Source organism: Pollicipes pollicipes, unplaced genomic scaffold (genome assembly GCF_011947565.3).
Source record: "Pollicipes pollicipes isolate AB1234 unplaced genomic scaffold, Ppol_2.1 Scaffold_4295;HRSCAF=5057_pilon_pilon_pilon, whole genome shotgun sequence".
NCBI classification, from domain to species: Eukaryota; Metazoa; Arthropoda; class Thecostraca; order Pollicipedomorpha; family Pollicipedidae; genus Pollicipes; species Pollicipes pollicipes.
This window is the reverse complement of record NW_023596461.1, coordinates 20,944,771-20,971,766: the sequence shown is the minus strand read 5'-3', so window position 1 is coordinate 20,971,766 and position 26,996 is coordinate 20,944,771. Positions and strand designations below refer to the sequence as shown.

General features: G+C 55.5%; 1 protein-coding gene and 2 non-coding genes across 3 annotated transcripts; 1 reads left to right on the top strand and 2 right to left on the bottom strand.

The window, feature by feature from the left end:
* Positions 1 to 577: 577 nt before the first annotated feature.
* Vps50 (vacuolar protein sorting 50) lies at positions 578 to 26,217 on the bottom strand. Its single transcript, XM_037220333.1, is given in 20 exon segments — positions 578 to 789; positions 791 to 817; positions 1,269 to 1,458; positions 2,493 to 2,614; positions 10,100 to 10,258; positions 11,454 to 11,536; positions 12,009 to 12,237; positions 12,835 to 12,969; positions 14,025 to 14,108; positions 14,459 to 14,617; positions 15,000 to 15,189; positions 15,538 to 15,712; positions 16,796 to 16,925; positions 17,501 to 17,713; positions 19,045 to 19,233; positions 21,436 to 21,613; positions 22,291 to 22,427; positions 23,814 to 24,005; positions 24,666 to 24,774; positions 26,093 to 26,217. Coding segments are annotated over 19 exon segments (2,715 nt in total). The 5' UTR covers positions 24,708 to 24,774; positions 26,093 to 26,217; the 3' UTR covers positions 578 to 708.
* Positions 16,974 to 17,047, top strand: TRNAI-AAU (transfer RNA isoleucine (anticodon AAU)). Its single transcript has one exon. It is a non-coding gene; the product is annotated as a tRNA-Ile (tRNA).
* TRNAI-AAU (transfer RNA isoleucine (anticodon AAU)) lies at positions 22,774 to 22,847 on the bottom strand. The gene has a single exon. It is a non-coding gene; the product is annotated as a tRNA-Ile (tRNA).
* Positions 26,218 to 26,996: the final 779 nt, after the last annotated feature.

Here is a 26,996-nt window from a genome sequence, read left to right as displayed (position 1 = left end):
CTCAGAACTCTTCTGCCGGCGACCCGTGCTCGAGTGGCAAATTATGATAAGGAAGACGTCGGTAGCCTTCTATTGTTGTTTTTAAATTTTCATTTTACGGCGTGTGAACTACTATGGTTGTTTTGTATCCAAGTTTTCTATTGCGGTACTTTTCGGTGATGATACTGAAAAGCTCACTTCTCACTCGGCCTTCTCGCCACGTTCGACCCATTCCTTGCAGGGCTCATCATGTGTTAATTCTATAAGTGCATTTGGAAAATCTCTCCCAAAGCATATTCATTACTCTTAAAGCGAACCTCCTTTCCATCCGATTTTAAGTGGCGCAAAGAAGCATAACTCAAAGCGGTGCTCGAACACTGATATATTGCTTTAAAAAACAACAACTGGCAATACAGCCTCACACCACGTGCGCCGGTGAGCAGCGTGCAGCTCTACTTCAGGGGAGCTCTCCGGGAATGACTGTTAATCACACACAATATAGCCCCCACGTCCAGTGCACCCACCACCACCGTGCAGACAAGCTCCCCGCTCTCGCGTTATTGGCAACACGTCATCAAACGTCACCACACGCCGCAGCAGAGACCTCCGGGCGAAGCGGACCCTGCAGGCGGCGACCGCTTCCCCAGCAGGCGCAGCGCACGCAAGGTATGCGTCGTCGATGTACAGCCTCGCTAGGCGTCGTCCACACCGGAGTCGTTCCATCTTCGGTCATCTCCGCCCGTCCTCCTCCAGAAGACCGACCAGTCGTGTGCGCGCCCGCTTGCCCACGTGGCTCATGCAGCCAATGAGGAGAAGTGACCTGGCGCTTGGTGTATTCCTGCGGCAGAGGCCGGGGTTGGGTTAGCAGGCGGCGCCAGCCAGGGGGCGGGGTCCGCAGGACCCGGGTATCTTGGGACGCGCTGTCACGGAACACGGAGGCGGCCGGAGGCGGCCGGGGGCGGCCAGTCGGCCAGCAGCCGGGTCGCGGGGCGAAGCTCGTTCACGAATGAACACTGTAGATGACGTGTTCTAACGATCGGTGACAGCAAGCGGTTTGCAGGATGCACAATTAATGCACACCTGTCATTGCTACCATAGGCAGATCATTTCTCAACTTAGTCTGTTAAAAGGAGCACGGCATCTCCCCCTCTTATTCCACGATGCACAACATTCTGTCGTTTCTCATCGGCTATTTGCCTCCGACAATCCGGGACCCGCCAGCCTGCAGCCCATCTGCACGTGTCCACACTCGCACCTCGTCTCGTCCGTATCCTCCGGCAGCGGCTCACCTTGTGCTGCCGGATCCAGTCCTCCAGCCCGGCCTCGGGCACGTAGTAGGCCTTGACGTACGTCTCCACCAGGTGGCGCTCCGGCAGCGGTCGCAGACGCGTCAGGCGCTCCAGCTTGGTCACGAACTGCTGGTAGTCCAGCTGCATCAGCGCCCGGCCCTCGTTGCTGCAGCGCCGAGCTGAGGCGAATCTGCGGGGAGGGAGAAGCGTCAGCAACCACAGCGCGAGGCGACGAAGGACGGAAGGCCGGCTGGGAAGGTGTGCCGGGGACGGGCACTTGATGGGGTGATTAGGGTTTCTGGCGCAACTCTGGCTTTTAAAAGCCAGGTTTGGCGTTGTACATGTGCTACATAACACACCAACGTACTTTGGGGTTGGCATAAAGTGGCATATCACTTGCTCATCTTGATGGTGTGCTAGAAGCCGTTCGGCCCCAAGATCCAACTATTTCTATCGTGGCTCTTACATGGTTGTGTTTGTTGGAATGAGACGTTTGCAATAGTCTACCCTTTAAACGCAAGTGAGGATCAGTTCGAATCATCCATGGTACACAGGCACCCGGTTACCATGCATCAATCTCACAGATAAAGACGCTACATTGCTTAATCCCAGACCAGTCGAATCGCAAAACACAGAAAACCGTTAATAGATGTCGGCGCCGAGGAAACTTATAGGGCTTTGAAACAAAAGTGGCCCCCATTGGCAGCAGGATAGCGCAGCTAAAATAGAGTGCACCTCAAGGGCACGTCCCCATGTCCACCAATGTGTTTTCACCGCAGACACGTGACCTTCGAAAGCCTCTAAGAGCGTGTTGCCATAGTTGCAGAGTACCAAAGTGACCATCAGTCTCAGCGGCGGATGGAAACGGCCAAAAACCGTGGCAATGAGCCGTAACCAAGCACAACCGACCACTTTCATCCCTGGCATCGCCCTCGCGTAATCGCTGTGCCGGCACAGCACAGCGCGGCTGAACCTTCGCGCGGTCAGTGACGACGACGTGGTCTGCCGGCCCTGGAACTGCCCGTCACACAGCGTCCAGAGCATGCGCAGCACGCGGCGACTTCTGCACGCGTCGCCCCAGCCGCCTGCCGACTCACCCCTCGACGAAGGCTCGGTTGGCCATGCGTATGCACTGGTCCCAGAGGGTCCAGTGCTGTCCGTCACACAGCGTCCGGAGCAGCACACACAGCGTCGGCCCGGTGCCCCAGCCGCCTGCCGACTCACCCCTCGACGAAGGCTCGGTTGGCCATGCGTATGCACTGGTCCCAGAGGGCGTCGTGCACGGGCCGTGGCATCGGCAGGCGCCGGCCGACCTCCTCCAGCCGCATGCTGAACACCTGCAGGTCCTGCGAGCGGCAGAGGCGGCCTCACAGACGCCGTCGTGGTCGACGACGGCCCACTGTTCGTGGGAGGGTACCGACGGTCCGCTCTGGCTAACGGGAGTCCCCAATACGGCCCAGTGTTCGTGGGAGGGTACCGACGGTCCGCTCAAGCTAACGGGAGTCCCTAATTAGGTATGTTGCACTTGGTAACGTACGAGTCATACGGGACCAGAAGCAGGGTGGCTGTGCTGTCTCGTTCGGAGATTACTTGCAATAAAACCGCTTGAGAATATTAATCAGCTTGGCCACGCTGAGCTAGTTTGACCAGTTGTAAAGAATCTTGTAGAACATACAACGTCCATACAAACGCTGATCAGAGCGACAAAGGACATACACAAGATCACACAGCTGCAAAAATGCAGGTGGCCTGATGCTGCCAGACCTCAGGCACGCAGCGGGCACAGCTAGTTCCTCAACACAAAGGTTGGAAAAACATCCAAGATGAGAAAGATCCATGCATCGTCTTGCACTGCGTGATATCACGTTCAACCAGCTGATACCAAAAAATCATGCCAGAGTTACTTGATTCGAGGCAGACCGATTCCTAACCCGATTCACACAATATAAGATTAGTCCCCCAGACAGACCCGTATTCTATAACCAGAAACAGCGGCACATTAATCAAGGTGATTAAGCGCAATGACAACATACTGTTTCGCGCACTGATCTGCGTTTCTCAAAAGCTGCGCCATACACAACTAAAACACCGTCATCATCCAACGGGTCATAAAACGGCTCACCTTCACAAGGACCGATCACAAACGGATGTTTTCGTTGGACATTAAAATTATAGACTCCATTGGAACCGGCGGGTCTCCCTCATCGCCTGTCACTTGCCTGGCGGCCAACGTTTGGCAAAGGTGCTGGAGCAGCGAGAAAAATGACCGTATTCGCCAAAAACAGCCGGCAACCAACGCACCTGAATCTGTTTAAAAACAGGCTTTGCTCCAGCAAGACAAATCGTGACGAAATGCGTAGCTTATCAGCCATGCAGAATTACGGATCCGCAAACAGCCTGATTGATCCAGCTCCCAATACAGCCGCATGCCCTGTGACGTTTGCGCCGTAAATCGATCTTGTAATAGCGATGGGCCTGCTTACCACTCACGGTGCTTTGAAATTCGACCTTCATCGACAACAATGATATGTACAAACATTTACTTGGCGTAGTGTTTGTATTCATTGTCATGCAGCTATTTCAATCTTCTCACGCGACGTCACCTTTCGTGACATGCAGTATATTTGCAAAGGTTCTCAGAGAAAAAGTTAAATGGAAAAAGCCGCATGAAACAGTCGAGCGAAAAAGGAAAAAAAAGGTTGAAAGGGATAAAAGTCGACAGGGGTAAAGTCCGAATCTGAGATAATTCAAAACACATTTTTGTATTTCGATTTGCATTCCTGTCGCCTTTCTGCCGTTTGGCTTTTGCCCAATTCGACTTCTATCCCCATTTCTTTTCGTCTTACAAACTTTTTCTTATTCGATTCACCCCGATCAATTTGTATCCCTTTCGAATTTGCTTCGTGCTCTTGCCATTGTACCTTCCATTTCGATTTTCATCCTTTTCAAAATGCATCCCCTTTGGCTTTTGTTCGTCCATTTTTTCTATTTGACATTTATCCCTGTCGGCTAAATCCGTTCCACTTTCTGCCATTCGAAATTTGTGTCCGGACATCATGTTTACAGGTCCTTATGTTCGCTCTCGTATCCCGACAGCGTTAGCCAGTGGAGTTAGTGTAGGTAAGGGTCGCTAAGGGTCGGAAAACTCCCGGTAAGGCACCGTTTGTCGTATGAGGAACTCCCAAACCGCGAGACAGATTACACATACGTTTACTTTAAAGGTCTTCTTCACTTCACGATGGAAAGTAAAAAAACAAACATAGAGACTGGAATAATTCACTCCATCGAGGTGTACCATATTTTGGAAACTTGTTTTCTTCTGCTTTCTTTTTCCTCTTTCTGTTCTGGCAAGAGCAGAAAACTCGTGAGCTCACATCACAGCGTTCCTACCCTGACAAGTCTTGAGCGCCCGAGATAATGCCAATGTTACGCATTGTCTTCGCCCGTAACGCTATGCACTAACACGCTGTGATAGTCGAAGGACCACAATGTAGCACTCGCCTCCCGCTGACCTCGTGCTGGGGCCAAAACTCGGTGACTTTATAACCGCGTAAAGACAAAATTCCTACAAAAAATTCAAGGCGAAAAATAAGTGAAGAAAGCATGCCGCAAGAGCTCATACACTTGAATACAAAAAATCGTCAGGCTCTTCGTCAGGCTTAACACAATAGCATAAAAAGTGCGTGAACGGCACCAGCCATAAAACACCGTCAGGCAATACAGATGCCACAGCGAAGCTCCACTGTTGTCACCGTCTTGGGGAAGCATGCTCACGTTGCTGCCCTGCCCCCTCCGCACGCACGCACGCACACCCTTGCTAGATCCGCTCGGCCTGTGCCCTCAAAATACAGAACGAGTTTGGGCTAAACTTATGAACGGAATAATTATGATTTGGCAGTGTTAGTGCGATATGAAATATTAACAATTAGGTCCACTTATGCCATTTCAGTCATTCGCTTTAACCATGGTCTTCGTGAGCTCCCCTGTAACCAACAAAAAAAGTACGGATACACGGAGCAACTCCTTCCTTGGAAAATAGCAGCGATATCGTTCAAGCTCACGTGAGGCGGGGCGCACACTGAAGCCTGTACGTCTCTGATGTGTTACGTCGGCGGGCGGATCACATAACTCTGCAGCGCACCACGTGGGTCAATGTAATATCCAAGCGGGATGAATTTAAATAACAAAGCCACCAGCCGCTTAATACAAATAATGTAGGAAGACCATAACCATCCCTGCGAAGCTGCAGCGCACGTCTAGTCCTTTGCAATCGCAAACAAGCTGCGACTGAAGTGGTGCGAACAACTCCATTCGCACCGTCCGTGTAGTCCAACATCTCCAGTCCGTGCAGAGCGTGCTAACGGCAGTCCTGTGCCGGCGCCCAACTCGTCGGTAGCAGAAGTGTCAAGGCATCAGCCCATATCCCCTGTTATACCTTTCTCTCTGACTTAAAAGCCAATGCGCCCAAAACTTGTGCATGCTGAGAGCACGCTAAAAAGCTAAAACACCGCCTTGTCCCCAGCCCGATAATCCAGCTGCGACCATTCCGACTGGACGATTATCTGAGTCGGTCCATAACTATGAACGTATACAATGCGAGCAACGTGCGTCTATCGGCAGCATCATCACACGCCTGATCACTGTCTAGTCATCGGTTTAATATGCATTAATTTCACGTGATGTCCCTCTCGACCGCATCTCCTTCGACTGACCCCCACCCAAACACCACCTTGTGGCCCTCTCGACTGCCCCCTGCCGCGCGTCAGCCTTTGTGTCCCTCACGATCGAGCCATCCCCGACTGACCCCTGCCCGGGCACCGCCCCTATCGCCATCCCTCTCGATATCACCACCGGCCCCTTGGCAAACCATGAAAGGATCACAGACCGCAGACCACAGACCACAGGACCACAGACCACCCCTGCCGGCCGCGCCCTATCCGCTGGTGACGTTAAGCCGCTGGAGCGGAAGCCGGCGGCAGCGCGGCGGCCGTCCAGCGCTGGCCGCCGGCCGCCTTGGCCGCCGGCGCCGCCGCCGCTGCCAAAATAGCCGGCGAATACACACACGCGCGGGCGGAGCCGCCGCTGGAAAGGTCACGGCGCCTCCGGGGATGACGTCGGCCGGCTGGGGGCCCGCCGGCTCGGCGGCTGGGGGCCCGCCGGCTCGGCGGCTGGGGGTCCGCCGGCTCGGCGGCTGGGGGTCCGCCGGCTCGGCGGCTGGGGGTCCGCCGGCTCGGCGGCTGGGAGCCCGCCGGCTCGGCGGGCCGGCGGGGATGAGGGGCTCCGCAAGGGCAAGTGCAAGTGCAAGTGCATCCTCTCCAGCGGCCCAGGGAAAACAGCCATCCCGTCCGAAACTGTGCCTCACACACCATGCCGAATACGACGGTTTCGTCCATGCCCTTAAAAAGACACATAAGAATGAAACGTCTCGTCTACGGTCTCACAAGAGCGTACAAGGTCTCCGTGAAAGTCCAGGCAATCGGCGATCGCGCAAACTTCAGGCTAATGTTCCCCACCAACACCCGCGCGACGCGTCTGGATTCGTCAGGGATTTGGCGGTCTGGTCGCATTGACTCCGCAGTCCTGCAGCTCTCATGAGCATCAACAGCATGGCAGGACCACACATCGCGTGACACGCATGGCCAGCTCCTCCGTCGTGAAGCAACGAGATTCCAAAGTCAACTTACGACGACAAGCGATTTACAACAAAGAAACGGCTACACGGCTCGGCTCCGTAACTCGGCGCCATTACGCAATATATGTGGCCGGCGGGTCTATGCTCGACAGCAACCGATAAACTGCCCCAACTTCCACGACAAGTGGGTCCTCGCCGAACATACGACAAGACGGATGGCTGGAAATGTCCCATCCAAAACAGATGAATTCGGAGGTTTGACGCATCCTGCTGTCAAAACACCAGGACGCCCGTTTACTCTTAGCCGCCATTACTTGCGACCGGATTATGCAACGTTGTACCGCATCGGCATTAATTAGGCCACCAGCTACCATTTCACACGTGCCGCTCTAAATGCAACCATATTTCCGATGCGCGTGACCGCATCTGAGACGACGTCGAAAAATCCTGCTCGCGACCTTTATCAGTATGCGCCGCATTGCCCAATCGCATGGCGACCTTTGCCGAGCGCGCCAAACGCCTCCACAAAGGGTTGGCTGCGTTCGGGACAGCTGCATCGTCACCACCACTAGACGGCTCCGCAGTAATAGTGGAAGCCGCTGCCAACCACGCCATTAACTGGTGGCAGTCCGTCCGGCCGGCCAAGCCTTGCATCAATACGGCGGGGGCCCGCCCGGGACGGCTCCGGGATTCCGGCGGAGTCGCTGGCGTACCGAGCGCCGCAGCGCCGCGGCCCAGACACGCGGGACGTCTGATAGTCCGCGTGATGAACTCTGGTCCACCCCAGCGCCGCAGCGCGCCGGCTCAGACATGCGGGACATCTGATAGTCTGCGCGGTTGGGTCTGGTCCACCCAACGCGCATGATGGCGCGTTAGGAATTCATGCTGGATGTGTTGCCAGCTGCGGAATCTTAAGCATAAGTGAAATCATTACAGCCCATGCTTCAAAGGACATAAGTCCTCCATTGATCGTAGAATAACACACGCAAATGCCAGCCACTTTAATGTTTCATGCGACCACTCTCAAGCTCAGCCATGCCCGCGCTCCTGCCATCTATCGACTAAAACAGCAAATTCCAAGCACTTGCATCCCCAAAAAACATACAATTTTTGTGATCAGCGTACTGAGAAGCAAAAAGTGCCTATTTGCAACACAGGGTTCAATCGTTCGGTGGTTAACTGCACTGCTGAACCTGTATTAAGTATGAATCCTTTGTTAGTCCTGCCGGTGCAGCTAAGCTGGCACGGCGTGCGGGGTGGACAAATCCCTTTACCGATTACATACCCAACGATATCGAACTTTCGGAGACGAGACGGCAGCTCCAAACGTAATCGAGAACTTTTGCTAAGTGATTTTGGTGGATCTCGTAGATTTTGTGTCAGGGTTAGTCAAACGGGCAAAGCAACGCTTTGGTCGTCATAGTTTTGCATAGTTTTGCAGATGTGCGTAGCGTGCAGCTGATAGAAGTCAAAGCTTGTCACCCTTCAGTGCAAGGGGAAATGTGAGATCACCCGATGCCCATATATGACCTTTACCACCATATCAGTAGATGGGCTTGAATGTATGATCTTCTTCCACGAGGAGCATACTGCTTATTGCGAAAGGTCTGCTTCATATAAGCAAGCAGGGTTTCGAGTTCTGGTTTTTCGGCGTTGTAAATTCAGCCATTATGTCGACATACTATTTATGCTATTATATTGACCCTTCAAGGTACCAGGAGGTACTGCTTTAACGACGTTACCAAGCAGACATCGGTAAAATTAGCAGCACTCGACGCTTCAAGCTGCGCTGTACTTCAGTGTTCTACTTCCTGATGTCTACTCACCTTTGGGTGGTTTTGAAAATTCAGTCTTAGTACCCTTGTTCGAATCGGCTAAATGGGCTTGACTCTACCCGCGATGCACCTCAGTCATTCGGGTTCATAACATACTGTGTTTGAGGAAAAATTCACGTCATTTTCAAACTTTAGCATAATGTGACCTTGACCTTCAATGGCCCAACACTGAAAACATGCATGAGGGAGCATCTTTACACTTTCTGAACCACAGGGGAAGAGCTGGTGCACACGGAGCTAGCAATGTGTCGCGGTCGCGCCCTTTCTCCACACTTTGTCACGCAGCGTCTTGAAAACGATGGCGTAGGCCCGCAACTTGAGCACGGCAGGGGCAGGTGTTCTTCAAACGCGCAGGACACGTGTGCGTCACGTGTACGTACAGCAGGTCACGTAGCAGGCCACAAAAAAGACTGCATTTTTCGGCAAGTCAACTTTCGTAGGACGCAGTGATTTTTCCAAAAACTCCGTCACACAATGGAGGTTGGGCCCACAGTGAGACATCGTGTTCTAGACAATTAAGTGGAAAGTTGTGGCAAACTCTCCTGGTGCGCTCCATAGCTTCATTTTCGCAAGGAGTTTTCACGTTGTGCTGTAATGATCCCGCAAAGTTTGGCCTTTTCCCGGGCGTTATGGGAGAAGAGTGCCAAAGACCAGTGCTCTTATCACGACATACTTTTAGTTCATAGATTTAAGGCCGAGAGCAAAGTGCAGAACTGGCAATATCTCAGGTCTGTGGAATGTCTGGGGGTTCAAAAGCTACGTAAGTTGCTATGTGCATTTGCGAGGAGCATTATGCATATAGATAATACAGCACATGTAGCCTTATTTCTCGAAGAATAACCAGGGAAAAGGAGAGATAGATGGATTGATATTTCGGCTACAAGCCTTTATTGAAACAAAAATCAGTAGACCGGTATTGAAAAGTTGGAAAACGTTCCGTGTCTGCTGTTAGAGTCCGCAGCTGATGGTGACTTACAGACCATACCAGGGTGAAATATATTTCCGGTGGTCCTGACTGCCGAACAATATTACGTTGGAAAGCCGAAAACAAACTTATGTGTTGATGAATTCTGCGCCAAACCTCTGCCTTCTGAGCTTCCATTCAGTACAACTCACCAGAACATATCCGTTCAAGGCAAGATCGAGCAAAAACATGCCTTCGGCAGTGCCATCTTTTGTTTCGGGGACATAAACTTAGCGACGTGAGCGTGAATGTCGGTGAAGATTAGTACAGTAATTCACGTAGACATGGATCAAGAGCCGACACAGGTGATCGGATTAAGAATACTCCTTCATCATCACCATCAGTTGGTTCACGTGAGGCTGAGCGTGCCGTCCATACGACGTCTGCAGTCAGCTCTTACCCGCAGCATGAGGTCAACGTAGGCGTTGTGTTGGCTGCACAGCTCCTTCACCTCCCAGTTGACGTTAGCCATGCGCATCAGTATGACGTCAGAGTCCATCAGCCGTGACGTCACCGGGAAGTAGACCGGGCCGCGCACGTCCGGCGCCACGGCCACCGTCTGCCGGCCACGTCAACCCACATCAGTTGGTAACAGCCACACTCTACCGGCCGCGTCAGCCACGTCGGCCCACATCAGCTGGCAACAGTCACACTCTAGCGGCCACGTCAGCCACGTCGGCCCGCATCAGCTGGCAACAGCCACACTCTACCGGCCACGTCAGCCCACATCAGCTGGTAACAGTCACACGTCAGCCACGTCAGCCCACATCAGTTGGTAACAGCCACACTCTACCGGCCACGTCAGCCACGTCGGCCCGCATCAGCTGGCAACAGCCACACTCTACCGGCCACGTCAGCCCACATCAGCTGGTAACAGTCACACTCTAGCGGCCACGTCAGCCACGTCAGCCCACATCAGTTGGTAACAGCCACACTCTACCGGCCACGTCAGCCACGTCGGCCCACATCAGCTGGCAACAGCCACACTTTACCGGCCACGTCAGCCACGTCGGCCCACATCAGCTGACAACAGCCACACTCTACCGGCCACGTCAGCCCACATCAGCTGGCAACAGCCACACTCTAGCGGCCACGTCGGCCACATCAGCTGGCGACAGCCACACTACAGCGGCCACGTCAGCCACGCCAGCACATGAATCCACGTCAGCTGGTTAGGGCAGTCGTCAGCCGTCTACGTCAGCTTCGTCAGCACGTCAGCTCAGCTACCCCCGTCAGCTGGTGGCAATCCCCAGACGACGGACGAGCGGCCACATCAGAGCACGTCAGCCGCCGTATCCCGACACCCGGTGACTCACTGGCTCCCGTTTCGCCAGTATCCAGAGATGTTAATAATCTTGGCAGCTGCATGCGTCAATAATGCGGAGATTTATATGGGATAGACAGGCGCCTACGTCAGCGCCTCACTCCACCCGAGCCCCAGGGGTCAACGGCTCAGACGTCCGCCAGATCGCCCGGGGCGCGTCTGTTCGCTGCCGCGTGTGTACAGCGCGACAGCCGGCTTCCTGTTTCAAGTTTGTTATTCAGCTTCCGAAAAAGACACCGTAAGGTCACGGTTGTATAGCGTGCACGGGCTGGGAAGCACCAGCATAAAAGCGAGCAGAGAAACACGACGTCTTCTAATGATGAAAACTGGCCAACAACATCCTACGGAATGGCGTGTCCAAGACGACTTGATGCGACTCTCGAACTGAGTTCGATCTTTTGATCCGCAGACTCCTGCGCAGTCGGCCCACCTGTCCATAGAACTGCTGCACGTAGAGTCGCTTGCTCGGCGGGATACTGCCCTCCAGGTGGCCCCGGATCTGCTCCAGCTGACCTGAGGTCAGAGGGGGCCCGGCGCATCAGGGGACGGGCGTCAAATGTCGATGGCACGTGCTCATATACCGACCGATGGGGTGCACTCTGGTTGTTGATGGGCCGGTTGTCTTCAGCCACACTAAGGATGGCGCGGGTTAAAAGATAACGAGGGTTATCCCGCAGCAATGATGGTTACCCACTTGCGAGAAGAACTTGATGAAATCACAGATCAAGAGCCTACTTGATGACGAAAAAATCCTAACGTTAAACAAACGTGGTCAGTCGACACATGGCAGGCAGGAAGCGCTCGCTAAGCGCCACACCACGCAGACGCACCGCTACACTTCCATTCCAAAGCGCTCCGCGCCTGTCCGCCCCTGCCTATCCATCCCCGTCCGTCCGCCCCCTGTCCGCCCGCCCCCTGGCCGTCCGCCCCCTGCCCGTCCGCCCCTTGCCCATCCGCTCCCTCACACCCGCCACCTCGCACGCACCGGCGATGAACACGAGCGACTCGGCGGCCACGAGTCGGGCGGCGAGGCCGTGCAGCGCCTCGGGCCGGCGCAGCTCCACGGACGGGCTGAGCGTCGCCGGCGGCACGCGCTCGCCGCGCCACGGGCCGGCGGCCGGCGCCGGCTCGGCCGCCGACTCCGGCCGCAGCATCAGCTGCTCGGAGATGCGCTGCAGGGCGGCCACCAGCCGCGGCGAGCTGCCGGCGTCGTCCTGGCGGCGCCGGCGGCGTCACGAGGGCGTGGTGCTGGTAAGCGCGCGTGTGAGCGAGAGACACTGGGTGACAGGCGTAGCGGGAGGGCTTAATTCTGAGGCGAGGGTGTCGTGGTGGGGGGCGCCAGGAGGGTCCAAGAAGACGACACCGAGGTAATGCTTGCAGTGACAGGGTGACAGTGGAGACGAGGGCGCACGGAGAGACGAGTTCAGAAATCCCGGTACATATTTGGGAATATGCGGGACCTCAGTCTAGACAGGTCTCAACAGGAAGGCACACGAGACAGAGGTAAACTCGACAAGCCCGGACCAGCCGATGGTGCACGACACAGCATTCGCAGGTCACAAACGGGTCGAAAGCGAGCCTTTACAAATCCTTAGCACCACGTCCGTCTCATTGACCACGTTCCCAGCGGCGTTGCGTGACACCAGGGACACCCACGGATAGCTCAGCTCGCACACATCCCTCCCCTTTACATGACACTTTACCCCGACCATCCTCCTCTCCGTGACTCCCCACGCAAACACAGTACAAACACACATTTCACTACGTGCGATGGCGCAGACCACACCGACAAATCCTAGGGGCAGCCGTACCGGAGCGGCGAAGAAGCTGTACACCGTGTACAGGTAGAAGTCGAACAGCTGGCTGAGGCAGACGACCACGTCGAGCGCCACCGTGCGCAGCAGCGCCATCATGTGGAGGTAGCGGCCGCAGAGGCGCAGCAGGTGCAGCGCCGTAGAGCTGACCGGCGGCGAGAGGACGGCTGCGGCCGGCGCCCGGCGTGCAGAGCTGCAGGACAGCGCTGGTGTGAGGACCGGCGGCAGCCCGCCACGGAAAGCCGCGGTTGCCACTCGGCGCGCAGAGCTGCAGTACAACGCTGGTGTTAGGACCGACGGCAGCCATGCACGTAAAGCCGCGGCCGGCGCCCGGCGCGCGGAGCTGCAGGACAGCGCTGGTGTGAGGACCGGCGGCAGCCCTGCACGTAAAGCCGCGGCCGGAACCCGGCGCGCAGAGCTGCAGGACAGCGCTGGTGTGAGGACCGGCAGCAGCCCGGCACGGAAAGCCGCGGTTGCCACTCGGCGCGCAGAGCTGCAGTACAACGCCGGTGTTAGGACCGAAGGCAGCCCGGCACGGAAAGCCGCGACCGGCGTCCGCCGCTCCGAGCTGCAGGACAGAGCTGGCGTGAGGACCGGCGGCAGCTCGGCACGTGAAGCCGCGCTAGCCACCTGGCGCATATGGTCGGAATCCCCCACAGAACGGCGCAGAGACCTGCACGCAACGGCTCCTGGCTTCAACCGACCAGCGCACGCAAACCGGATGGAAATGTGCATCGGGCAGCATACAACGCGAATGATGACAACGCTCTGGCTATAAAACGAGATCCAGTAGCATGCAACACATGTAGGAGCCCATTTCGACAAGACTCTTCTCTGAAAACATTCACATAGCTTCACCAACGATCGTAACTAAAGACAGACAACCGCACCACCCATAAGACAACTAAAGACAGACAACCCACCACCCGTAACTAAAGACAGACACCACCACCACCAAAATCACGACAAAAATGGTCAAGCACAGTCATCTCCATACAAAAAAACTTTCTTCTCACCCATCCGATCACAACAGTAGTGTGTTTCATCATGCGACACCACAAAATGCGACATCGTTCCCACGCGCAGCATCCATCCACAGCCGGGAGCACTCGGACCAGCCCCACGGGGTGCAGCCGGCCGGGGCGGCGGCGGCGGCGGCGGCGGCGGCGGAGCACATACGTGACGGCCGGCCGGTGGGGCCCGTCGCCGGGCGCCTCCTCCACCCGCTCCACCTTCAGCTCGTCCGGCTCCTCGTCAGACTCCTCGTCCGTCTGGCGCGCGGGACGAGCCAGGTCAGGTCAGCAGCAGAGGTCACACACAGGGGACAGGCCAGGTCAGGTCAGTGACCGGCGTCATGCGCGGAGGCGGATCGAGTCACGCGCGTGGCAAGCCACAGATTGTTCACGTGGAGCCTGCCTATGAGCCGTATCCGGCTCACCTTTCACCCATTCACATAACACCTTTCAGGTCCCACATGTTATCGGCCTGGTAACCACTCACACACCAGGGTGCACCCCTAGCGGGCATGTGGCGGGGCGTGTGGCGGGGCGTGGTGAGACGTGGCGGGGCATGGCGGGGCGGGACAGCTCACCAGACCGCCTCCTCCGGATCAGCCGCTCACCAGATCACCGGCTAGGATGTCCTCGTCGACGGTGGCGTCTAGCTTGACGTCGAACGGGTTCGTCTCCGTGTCATGCGTCTCGAAGTAGCGCGTGCGTGGCGCCGGCTCGGCGCCCTTCCCGGCGCACAGCAGGTTCTGGCGCCGTAGCTGCTTGAACTCCTGGGGTCCAGAGCGGGGCAGGGCTTCAAGGTTCCATAAGCTGTTAGGTGACGGGCTTCGCTGTGCGTGACATGCAGCGACACAGCGGGAGAGGATCATCGAGCCAGTGTGACCTGACCGGGGCCGACCGATTGCCGGCATCCTACGGGACAAATCTAGTGAATCAGACCTGAATCAATGAGTCCAGTGAGTGAGAGGCAGTGGTTAAGTTGGAGGTTCGTACACAGCATTACAGACCTATGTTACGGGCGTGCTTTGCGAGAACGATACACCGATGTTAGTTAAAACAGCCACTCGACTTGAGCGCGTCAGAGCGCGCGAGATCGTCCGTCAAAGTACCGCCGCGCCCAGTCCGGCCCTGATCGCGCCGCGGCCTGCTCACCTGCAGGCTGTGCAGTGAGAAGCTCGGCTTGACGGGGCACACCTCCCAGGCCTCGTTCTCGAGGAACATGCGCAGCTCCTCCAGCCGCGCGCGGTGGTACACGCGGAAGAAGGCGACGCACTGCTTCTTGACGGCCTCCTCCAGCGGGCCGCCCTCCTGGCCGCTCAGCTCCTCGCCGATCTCCAGCAGCCTGCCGATCGCCGGGAGGAGACGCGGGTCGGCAGTGAGCGGCAGGTCCCGGGTTCAAACCCGCCCAGGGACCCGGCTCCGCGGCTGAGCGGCGCCGTCGCTCATGTGGCCCACAACGCTGGAATTGTGACACGTCGCCGACTGCCCGGCGCCGATAAATTATCACAGACCTGCAAGTGGTGTACAAGGGGTTGTGCAAATGCACGTTGCACAAAGCCACGCACATTTCTTGCCAAGTTTTAAGAGCGCATGACGCGTGCCGTACGCATATGACGCCCCCCCCCCCCCCCTCCCAGTATGCTAAGACCGCCCATCGTGTTAGCTCAGTCCATCGGCCACCCACACCCACCTGTGCACCACGTCCAGGATCTGTATGAAGTCGTCGAACTTGAAGTGGGCCAGCTCGGCGGCCAGCAGGTAGGTGCGCACGCGCCCCTGGACGTCCAGCCAGATGCGGCCGCGGCCATGCTCCAGCTTCTGCGCCACGTAGCGTCGGTTCACCCCCAGCTCGGCAGACTCCGTCTCTGGCGGCGGAGAGGCGCCCTCGAGGTTATAGCGTGAGGGGGCGCGTGCGGCACGGGAAGACTCCGTCTCTCCTGGGGCAGCGGTGCTGTCGAGCTCCGCTCGGGAAGGGGCTAGTCTAACGCTGGACGGTCCGGTCGCCGCCGCCTGTGGCCGGGACGCAAGCTGTCAGGCTCGCCGTGGGAAGAGGACAGCCTAGCGTGGGACACCCCAACCAATTCAGGCACTGCACACCGCGCTGAGTCAACTTCGGATGCACATAAGAGCCCAAGGGTTAGCATTTGAAGATATTGGGGTAACGTTTGAAGAGGTCCCATTTGGTAACATTTCAAGAGGCTTCACCATTTGTTGAAGTTTGGGTGCGTAATGGGTGTTCTGGGGCGGCGGATACTCTAGTCAATCAACACTCCCTCTGTAGAGGCCATGACAGATGACTGCTGAGGTGAGCAATGGGTGTTGTGGGGCGGTGGATACTCTAGTCAATCAACACTCCCTCTGTAGAGGCCATGACAGATGACTGCTGAGGTGAGCAATGGGTGTTCTGGGGCGGCGGATACTCTAGTCAATCAACACTCCCTCTGTAGAGGCCATGACAGGTGACTGCTGAGGTGAGTAATGGGTGTTCTGGGGCGGCGGATACTCTAGTCAATCAACACTCCCTCTGTAGAGGCCATGACAGATCACTGCTGAGGTGAGCAATGATTGGTGAGCTTCACCACAAGCTCTGATAATGCGTATATATGGCGACTGGCAGCTGCGCAGAGCGTGTGGGCGCAGTGAATGCAACGAGCAGAACCAGCCCGAGAATAGGGGAACATCGACGTGATAGTCTGTGTCATTCGCCGGCGAAGATTCCAGCTCTGGGCTCACTCGTCTGGAATTCGAGCTCGTGTTGACTGACATCAGCTGATACTACGCGCCACGCCATTCGCTATCAACTTCAGCAGGGACATTAGCAGCACGAGCGGGCTCAGGACATTACTCAAATACGTGAAATACCATCAATTAACAGAGTCAAACACCATCCGCGACCGTTCCCGCTCGCCCGCCGCCGCCTAGCGACCGGGCCTAGCGCGTCCGCCGACCTGGTGACGGGTTTTCGGCGGCGAGCCGTCGCCGGTGCCACTGTACGATGCTGTGGTAGTTGTAGAGAATGGTCCAGAGGACGCGGCAGAGGTCCGTCAGGCACGGCAGCACACTCTCCGACGGGATGAGCTGCAGCAGAGGCGCCACCGATGGTCACTGCGACCGCCCGCGCCCACCGGCCGGTTAGCTCAGTTGGTTAGAGCGTCGTGCTAATAACGCGAATGTCGTGGGTTCGACCCCCACACTGGCCACGCGCGTTTTCTTCTGGAACGTGTGCCCGGGACCTTGCCCGCAAGGGAGATAGCCCAGGGCACGTGAGAGAGCAGCTCATTTACCGCTGACGCGAGGCATCAAATCATTGTTGCCAGTTTGTCAGCACACCATCGGCACCCGCCATGGCAACTTTTACTTAAACGCCCGCCTACCAGCAAGTTCCAGCAACCTATTATGAACAGGAAATCGCAACACTGGCGCGAGATGCCACCACATCGGGGAGAGGAAAAGCAGATGCGTGTACGTAACGCGGTTAGACTACTCCCACACCACCATCCACACACCCAGCGCTATCCCAGTCCTCATAATCTCCGCCCTGCGCGCGAGGACACCATACGCACAAACCCTGCCACGCTGCAGCTTCTCAGCCCGAGCGGACTCCATCCCGGCAGCCGGGCCGCTCCTCCCGAACCCCGGGCGGGGGTGCTCACCGCGCAGAGGTCCTGATACTGCCGCTTCTGCAGCCGGTCGGGCCCGGCTGGCCGCGTCAGCTGTACGTGACCCAGCACCAGCTGGCAGCTGGTGTTGTGCACGGCCGAGGTCATGTGCATCAGCAGCTGGTCGGCGGCCGTCTGGGTCTTGCCCAGCAGCAGGTACGCCTCCTGGAGCCGGGCGTACCGCGGCTCGTCGAACCGCGTGCACAGCTGCCGGCGCGAGCAGCCGTCGTCAGCGAGGGCTCGGCTCTAGCTCCTGCTGGCTGGTGAGGAGTGCCAGCAGGCTGGGGAGCGTAGCGCCAGCCGGGCGGTGAGGGTAGCGCCAGGAGGGTGGAGAAGGTAGCGAAAGGGCCGGCGTCGGGTAGTGATATTCGGTGACGTTTGTGACGAGCCACCCGCCGCAAGGCTGATCGTCGATGAGGTCGGGGTAGTTCACGGTTAAAGTGCCTAAGTTGAGGACTGACTGAACTACGTAAAGGAAGGAGCTAAAATGCTGTCTTCTAAAATGCGGTTTATACGCTCATGTTATGATATCTTAATATGTGCATTGTGTTGCGTGATGGGCATAAGTTCATGTGATCTATGTTAAAATGTTGTTTAGCGGCATGACCATACGACAATGATCGCTAACAATGATCCATGACAGAAGGCAGGACCAAGCTTTCACGATGGAGGCAAACATGCCGACAAAAGGGCGCCCATCTTGTGCTACCTCTCATCACCGCTCTCTGTGCGTTCCATCTGAGGCACTCAAACCCCTGTCTCAGCCAGTCGAAGATTCGGGCCAAAAACGAACGGAGGGCTTTGAGAGTGGCATTCTGTCCAGCTCAGACACTTCCAGACTCCCTTAACCCTCACCGCGGTACGATCACGCGCGTTTCACCCGGGGCACGCCCCGCCCACCCTGCTCAGAGCGTAAAGAGGCTCACCCGGGACAACTACCTCGCCGCCGCTTAAGGCGCGTGTTGCCCACCCGCATCTTGCCCTCCACCACCGCATCACGCTCAGACAGGGCGGCTCGGCCGAGATGAACCCACGCCCGTCCGGCCGGCGGCTGCTCGGCCCAGACCCACGCCCGTCCGGCCGGCGCCGCCACGCCCGTCCGGCTGGCGGCCGCTCGGTCAGACCCACGTCCGTCCGGCCGGCAGTCGCTCGGTCAGACCCACGCCGTCCGGCCGGCGGCCGCTCGGCCAGACCCACGCCCGTCCGGCCGGCGGCTGCTCGGCCCAGACCCACGCCCGTCCGGCCGGCGGCCGCTCGGCCAGACCCACGCCCGTCCGGCCAGCGGCCGCTCGGCCAGACCCACGCCCGTCCGGCCAGCGGCCGCTCGGTCAGACCCACGCCCGTCCGCCGGCGGCCGCTCAGCCAGACCCACGCTCGTCCGGCCGGCGTCGCTCGGTTCAGACCCACGCCCGTCCGGCCGGCGGCCGCTCGGCTCAGACCCACGCCCGTCCGGCCGGCGGTCGCTCGGCCAGACCCACGCCCGTCCGGCCGGCGGCCGGGCACAGACCTACGCCCGTCCGGCCGATCGCCCGGCCCACCTTGCTGAGACCGACGTCCAGCTGCTCCTCGGCCATGTCGAGCGTGTCCTGCAGCTTGGTTGTCATGTCACTGACGCAGCTGAAGTGCCGGTAGGTGGCGGCCGCCTTCATGCACTCCTGCAGCAGCTGGATGCAGCCCGGGTAGTCCTCGGCGCGTAGCAGGTCCTCCAGCCGAGCCTCCGTCATTTGCTGCCGGCCGGCACGGACGCACGCGCGTCAGGGGGCGGGGGCGCCGTGTCAGCTGGACGGGACCGCAGACGGCGGGCCATGCGGCGGCCGCAGAGCGAAGCGCATTCATCAACAGGCACCATGGCGAAAACGTTCGTAGTCGAACTCGCACGGCAGTGATTTAGCGCCGACCCATGAGGCCGGGAGATGTTTCTGTTGCACGCGTTTTTGTCTCAGTGGCTAGGCTTTTCTTCACCGTCATTGCTCACGGGGCATTACGGGCAGGTCGCAGCCTTCAATCATCTCGGTTACGCCCGGTCGGTTCCACGTCAACACGGTTCAGCAGGTCAACGACAGGCTCATAATCCCCCATGGAACAGAACACTGCGGTGGTGACCCCGTGGAGGCCAGCAAATTCAGTCGATGTCGTACGGCGGCGGGTGCAAATGATGGCGCAATTTTGATGACGGCACGTGCAGGCCTGCAACAGTGTGGTGCCATTACCGCAGCGCAGTCGCACGCGTCGCAGCCGAAATCGCGGTCATTACTACCTGTATAAACGGAAAAGCATGAGGCTATTAACAAACAGGCGTATGGCCATCAGTCCTTGACTGCTGCTGGAACACTACGAGCTGGGACAATGGTCGCATTCGGCCAAATATTCTATAGTCCTGCTGCGCAGGGCCAACGCTATGAAGGCAAAATGACGACTCGAGCCAGGACGACGCATGGGCAACGCTGATGCGGAAAAGGCGTAAATGGTTGTGGCAGCCTTAAAGTCGCATTGGAGGGTCGTTTGTTACCCAACTCGTTTTGTCAGCGCGTTTTTCCATCACGTACTGTGTGGTCCGGCATAACATTTTCAAAGTCGTTCTGAATGTGGCTGGACAAAATGAACGCGACACGGGGTTCACCCGCCTTTCGCTATGGCGTCGTTTCGCTAACGGGCTTTCTTCAGTCAGTGCCACCAAGGTATTGACTCCGGTTAACGAACCGAGTGGGGATTACCCCTGCAGAGTTCGATGAGAGTGCGACCGACGCCCTCTGGTGGAGCAGACTGCAGGGGCTCTCAACAGCGCTTCGGCCGTGTGCAACAGTACACACCAGCGCTGTGATAGGTCTGTCATGATCAGTCCCAGTAGTCCAACAATGGGATGTCCGTTAACGATACTTTGCCCGTGTGCCGGTAGCGTTGCCAATGTTTCAGTATTGTTTGGGACACCGAGAACACCGTTTTCCTGGTGTGTGGGGGCGTTACCAAAGCTCTCATATGAGGATACCCATGTTTTTCGGCCTGCAGCGACCATTTCCAGAGTGAGGAAGGTGGGCACGCGCAGTTACCATCTTCTGACTGGTCCGCGGAACCCGTTATTGGCGCTTTTGCGGCGCGCGAAAACCGTGACCAGTATTCTGAACACCTTGTTCAGCAATTACCTGTGATTTGACAGTGTGGAGGTGAATGTTGCACACGACCTGACCCGTGCGCTGGGCGGTCAATGACGGGTTTTGGTGTTTGGGAGCTGCCAGCAGCATTAAGACCATGTGCTGGGTCTGTTACTGGTGCTTCGATTGAGGGCACCATGGGGGGGGGGGGGGGAGGCATTAACTACATTCCGTTGGTGTATACTGCACAACGTTCTTACCAACTTTAGGCAGTGTGGTTGGGGTCATAGCTAAAATTCATATGGTCTGTAGCGGCCATCATCTGAGCGTCTCACGCGCTCATCCTCACTCTTGACGATGGGAACAGCTTACAATATTGAGTGCGCGATCACAATCACTATTTAGCACTACAACGTCTTTCGACCAGTAAATCCTGATAAAATGAAGGACGTTACGTCAGCATTAGAACGTTAAGTCCACAATGCCCAAAAACCAGAAGAAGAAAGCTGTTTTTCTTATATTAAGTGTGCCATGGATGTGCAAGGGTCAATGCTAGCGTTTTGAGTGTACGTAACTGAAGTCATTACCAGTGTTCCGTTGGCGTACCAGTGTCCTGATCAATGCCATGACAAATTGCAGGAGTTGTTACCAGTGCTATGATGGTATGCAAGGTCCTGCTACCAGTGTTTTGATGGTGTGCAGGGCCTGTTACCTGTGTTTTCATTATGTGCAGTAGCCCGTTACCAGTGTTTTGATGATGTGCAGGAGCCTGTTACCAGTGTTCTGATGGTGTGCCGCGGCCCGTTACCAGTGTTTTGATGGTGTGCAGAGGCCTGTTACCAGTGTTTTGATGGTGTGTAGCGGCCGCAGCACAGCACGCAGCGTCTGCCGGTGCCGGTAGTTGGCCAGCACGCCCAGACCGCCGGCCGTGAAGTGCGCCTGCGCCTGGTGCACCGACTGGCGCGCCGTCTGGCACACGGCCAGCGTCTGCTGCAGCTCCTCCTGCAGCAGCATCACCCTGCCGCGGCAGAGCCGGGCGGCGTCAGGCGCGGCTCCAAGTCCGCGGCCCGCGCGCTCTCGCCGGCGGCGCCGCGCGGGACGGGACCGCGGCGCGCGCTCTGGCCGACGCCGCGCGGGACGGGCGCGGCATCGGCAGCGGCCGTTAAGAGCGTGGCGACGACCCAGCGTGGTAATGGTGGCGACACTGACACACGTCGGTGGGGATAATGCAGCGGCACAAGTTAGATACGAGTTGCGCGAATCGGATGCCGCATATCCTCACATATTGGGCCAGCAAAGCATGGTTGGTTTGGTTGTAGCTATGTGCACATCTGACGCCCTCTTAATAAGCTACACACACACACACACATATATATATATATATATATATATATATATATATATATATATATATATATATAATAAGCTACATACTATAAGCACCTAATTGCTGGTCTTTGCATCACCATTTCAATAACGGGAAACCAAAATCCTTGCTGTTTCTTCACGCCTCATCACTAGTCACCTTTCACGCCTCATCACTGATACGTCTTTGGCAGCACAGGTCGGGTATCAGTTATTGGTTGTAACGTGGGCAGTGAATTTAAAGCATATCCCGCCCATAACATCACACCATGCTCCCCATCCGACAGCGGCGAGCGTCGCGCGTTCACGTCTGAACGCAGCGGGCGGTACCTCTCCAGCTCCTTGCTGTGCTCCGGCTGGCAGTGTAGAATCATGTCCGACACCTTCTTGGAGACTACTGTCAGCTGCTTCTTCAGGATCAGGCGCTGCGCGTTCACCAGGTTCACGTCCATGGACGGCGGGAACATCTGCAGCAGCGTCAGAGAAGGTGCATTGGACGACGTCCACCAGCCGTGCGTCGGGTCGGGGAAGACATATCGGGTCACGCTTGTGCAGAAAAAGTGAATGGCGTTGTGCGTGAAGGAGTGAACTGCACGAAATTGTCATGCAGTTACTGCAACAGAATATACCCAAGCGATGTGTTAACACACTATCGCCCGCGGCTAAAGCGTCGTGGCGGTGACCATCGCGCACGGCGGACCCTTACTTCGCCACAGTGCACCCACGAGCGTTGGCCGACGCTGAGTGACCTAACGCACCATGCAGCTGGCAGCGTCTGGCAGTCCTTACACAACGAATATCGGCAGAAAACGCTGGCCAGTGTGGGGGTCGAACCCACGACATTCGCGTTATTAGCACGACGCTCTAACCAACTGAGCTAACCGGCCGGCGGCGCCAATCCGGATTTTTAACTCATAAACGATCGTCACTCGAACGTGATTCGCTGGTCCCACCCTTTTCATGAGAACAATGTCATACTATACGTAGCACTAGTATGTATACAAAATTGCAGACAGTTGCAGTGAAAGAGATTCTAAACACTTTCAGCGCCCATAAAAATATAAGCACCACGGAGCAAAAGGTCATACGGTGCGCTCTGTGCAGGGGTGAAACTTCGTACAAAGTGCTGGGGAGCAACCCATGCTTGGAAGGGGGAGGTACCGGGAGAAATTCTGGGTACCATCTCCAAGGTGTCAGTATTGTGGTTCACCTGGTGTTAGGGGGGGGGGGGGGCGAAGACGGAGACAGCTACACATTGCGAGTCTATGGTCGAAGAGATGCCAAGTTCCATGTTTCACTCCGTGAGTGCCGTGATTGATGGGGGTCTACTGGCAACTAACCATCTATAAATGCCGGGAGAGCCCCCAACGGAGTTTTGGCTTCAGTAACGGGCAGTGCGCTTATGCAATATGGGTTTCCAAGCTTGTTGACGAGCATCAAATATTGGCACAACAGAGGACACAGGTTCGTTGAGTGCACAGGCGCGTGGAAGGCACAAGGAAAAAGGAGATTTATAAATTGTTTCCGATCCACAGGTTTTTAAGCAACTTGTATGAAATGGAAAAGCGGTTAAGCATACCTACCAACAACAATCTAAAACATCAAAACATCATGTCTGAGATGTCCGACTCTTAAGGTCACAAGAATCACGGTAAGGTCACAGAATCACATGACCGCACTGTTACATTGTCACCCATCGGTGGCAGACCATGTGAACAGGGCCAAGTAACATGACACACATCAGCTACATGGGTCCCCTTCAGTGTTTGTGGGTGCGGGCTGGTCAGCCCGGCTGCACCGGCGCCGTCAGCGACGCCGCGTCAGCGCCGCGCCGCCGCCGCCGTCCTTCCCACCTGCAGCTGCTCGCGGCACACCGCCGACGGCTCCTGGCTCTCGAAGAACACGGGCTGGATGCCATCCAGCACCTCCTGCTCAGCTTCCGGGTCGCTGACCTCGTGCGCGACGCGCACGCGCCGCTCCAGCGCCTCGGAGGCGTCCCAGGTGTTGGGAGCGTGCTGCGGCGGCAAGCTGACCCGGGGCAGCACCTGTGACGTGACGTGACGTGACGTGACGTGACGGAACATGGCTCGGGTCAGTCGCCGCGTGCGGGCCCGCCGGCGGAGCAGGCTTGGGGTGGGGGACTGGATGGGTGATGGGACTCTTTAAGTGTTGGTGGCCATGTTGAGTGGAGAAGCAGGGGATGAAAGTGCCCACTTGCGTGGGAGGGGTTAGGTGGGTCACTTACAACTGAGTTGTCATTGCTACAATTGCCATGGCCCTGGAATGTTTGTGGAATGTAGCCCTTGTTCCAGCAGTGTTTTATGTCATGTAAGCTGGGATGCAGGCATTATATCCACAACCCCTTCTACATCCAATCAAACACATTCCTGACTAACAAGCATGGGTTTAGCTCAGTGTGATATGACACACACATAACCAGAGCAATTTTTGTTAGCAGACTGAGAACATAGGCTAGGCATGCCCCTACCATAATAAAAAGCACAAACATTGCAGGTTTGCTGATGGTTGTTAAAAAAATCAGCATTCAACAACCTTTCAGCACTTGTGATAATATTAGTTCAGCCAGAAACAAGTAATGACACATACTCACTCATGCAGTGAAAAGTATAATGCATCAGTCACCAGGCTGTTGTATGTCATATGTTTGAAACACAACATAGCACATATTCAAGGGTTATACTCACTGGTTTGTTTATCAATGTCTTGAGCTTTTCCTTCAGATCCATGGCTAGCAGAAAAAACTGGAGCTTCTTGGAAGCTGTTCTCTTATCTGTAGATTTGCAGTTATTTCATCTGAAAACATTGTCCTCATTAATCCAACACAATCAACAGATGTGGTGCAGGGAGTACACTATGTTCCATGAAGTGTACAATGTGCATGCATGTAAACATGTCACAGAACTGATCTGAGTGGCCTCTGTCCTTTAATGATTTCATTAATGAGACATGTTGATAGGAAATGAAGTATGCATTACCAGATATGCACATTTTGTAACAAATGATTATCATTTCTTTCAAGAGGCATGCTGCAATTGTTAATAAGCACTCATTTAAAGTGCTAGAAGCTAGCAATTTTCAAAGCATTAGCTGGGAATCAAAGCAGCCCTATTATATACAAGTGACTGCTCCCACTGGATGTTTCATCATTTCAACAACTCACACATATGGAGCAGAAATAGTGCTCAGGCTACAAACTGGAAAAACCAGACACGCTGGATTTTAGTCCGTGCAGTGCCTGGCCTACCTGCAAAGGTGAAAGGTTCTCCACCCTTTACATAGCCTTTGCAGCTGAGTGTGCTATAAAACCCCAATGACAACAACACCCCGTGATAGCATGAATGTCTTGGTTATTTTTCATGTCACACTAGTCTAAACCAAACCTAGGTTTGCAACATATCTCATCATATGTTGGGATAATGCTTATGGAAGCTGAACACAATGGGAGTGAGATTTAATTGTTCACCCTTTATGCCCTCAGCAGTTACCTCTGGATGTGACATAAAACAGGCTAATTAATAGATACAGAATGAAATAATTATTACTTAACATCAATATCAGGGTTTGGTGCTATATGGAGCATAAGAAAGAAGATCTCTTCTATTTCATAAATGGGGAATGTTCTGATGATAAATATTTCCAAATAACTAATGTTAAGTTATGCATGATGCTCATGTTTTGAAATTGCATGATATCACACTCATTTGCCTTGGACCAGCTCCATATGCAATGTGCAACATGTGGTCATTTTGATGCATGGGGATTTTGTGATGACACTGCCATGAACAAGGTATCTACCATGGAGCCAGCCCCACAACCTCTTATTCATCCATGTATAAATATAATATAATGACAGTACCAAGCATCGAAAACCCTCAATCATGCACAGCAGGGTGCTGTAAACTCAGTCATTCTTTTCATGAGATTTCATGAGGTAAACCAGCATAATTCAAGAACTTTCTGACCCTGATGCACACCCTATGCTATGAAGTAGGCAAACTGATTCTCAAGCACCCTCAGGCCTCAAAATGTAACTCAGTCAAAAATACATAGATCTCTGCAGATGCAAAACAGGGTGAGGTGATGGATAGAAAGACAAGGGTTTAAAACACACCTGCAATATGCTTGATTAAAGGGCATGGCCATCGATACGCTGCAAACAACTGGGGGCTGCCACTGAATATTACGACAGCCTTTTCAAGACGATGCTTTCCCGCTACTCTGCAGTTCTGTGGTGTTGAAATGCTTGACGCGCTGGTGATAAGAATGTCAAAAATGAGAAACTAGCAATTGTGGAATTAATCGAATTAATCGGTTGTTTCTCACTGTAGCATGCGCACCGTAAGTGTCGCATTAGGAGCTACCATTTCAGAAATGAATGGATTGCCTGCAGGAAACCTTTATTCGGTCAATTTTTTGTGGGCAGTGTCAATTTCGCTTGGGATGTTGGTTTGAGATGGTGGTTTAAAGATGATCCGTAGCAATTTCTGATAATCCGGGACTTCTGACTTGTATTCACGGGTGCAATCACAGCCTTGGTAAAGGTGGAGGGTGGACACAGAGCTTGACAAAAGGCAACTGTAAAAATCAGGAAAGGCTAATGAGACTTTAGCTCAGCCCCCACAATAGTCACGTCCGAGCTTTTTTCCTGTTTTTCCCGTTTTATATTTGCCCGGGAATTTGTCCACCAGACCAACACTTCACCGGCCGTTCAATATTGGGAGCCCTTAACCGACTTATGAGAGCCCATCCGCATATGAAGGTCCCACACTATCCTTGTGGCCCCCCCCGTTGACACAAGGGACCCTCCAATCGGCATCTTCTCGCCACCGTCCTTCCGGGGCCGGGGTCTCTCATCCGGATTCCTGTCAGCTCGCCAGGCCCTATTGTTGAGGGGCCTTTACTCCGAGGAACCTTTTGGGCCCCTTTGGGCCTAACAAGGAAACACATCACCCAGTGTCCTCCTCCCCCCCCCTTGCCTTCGCCTCTGCCGGGGTGGACAGTTGCGGTTGACCTTC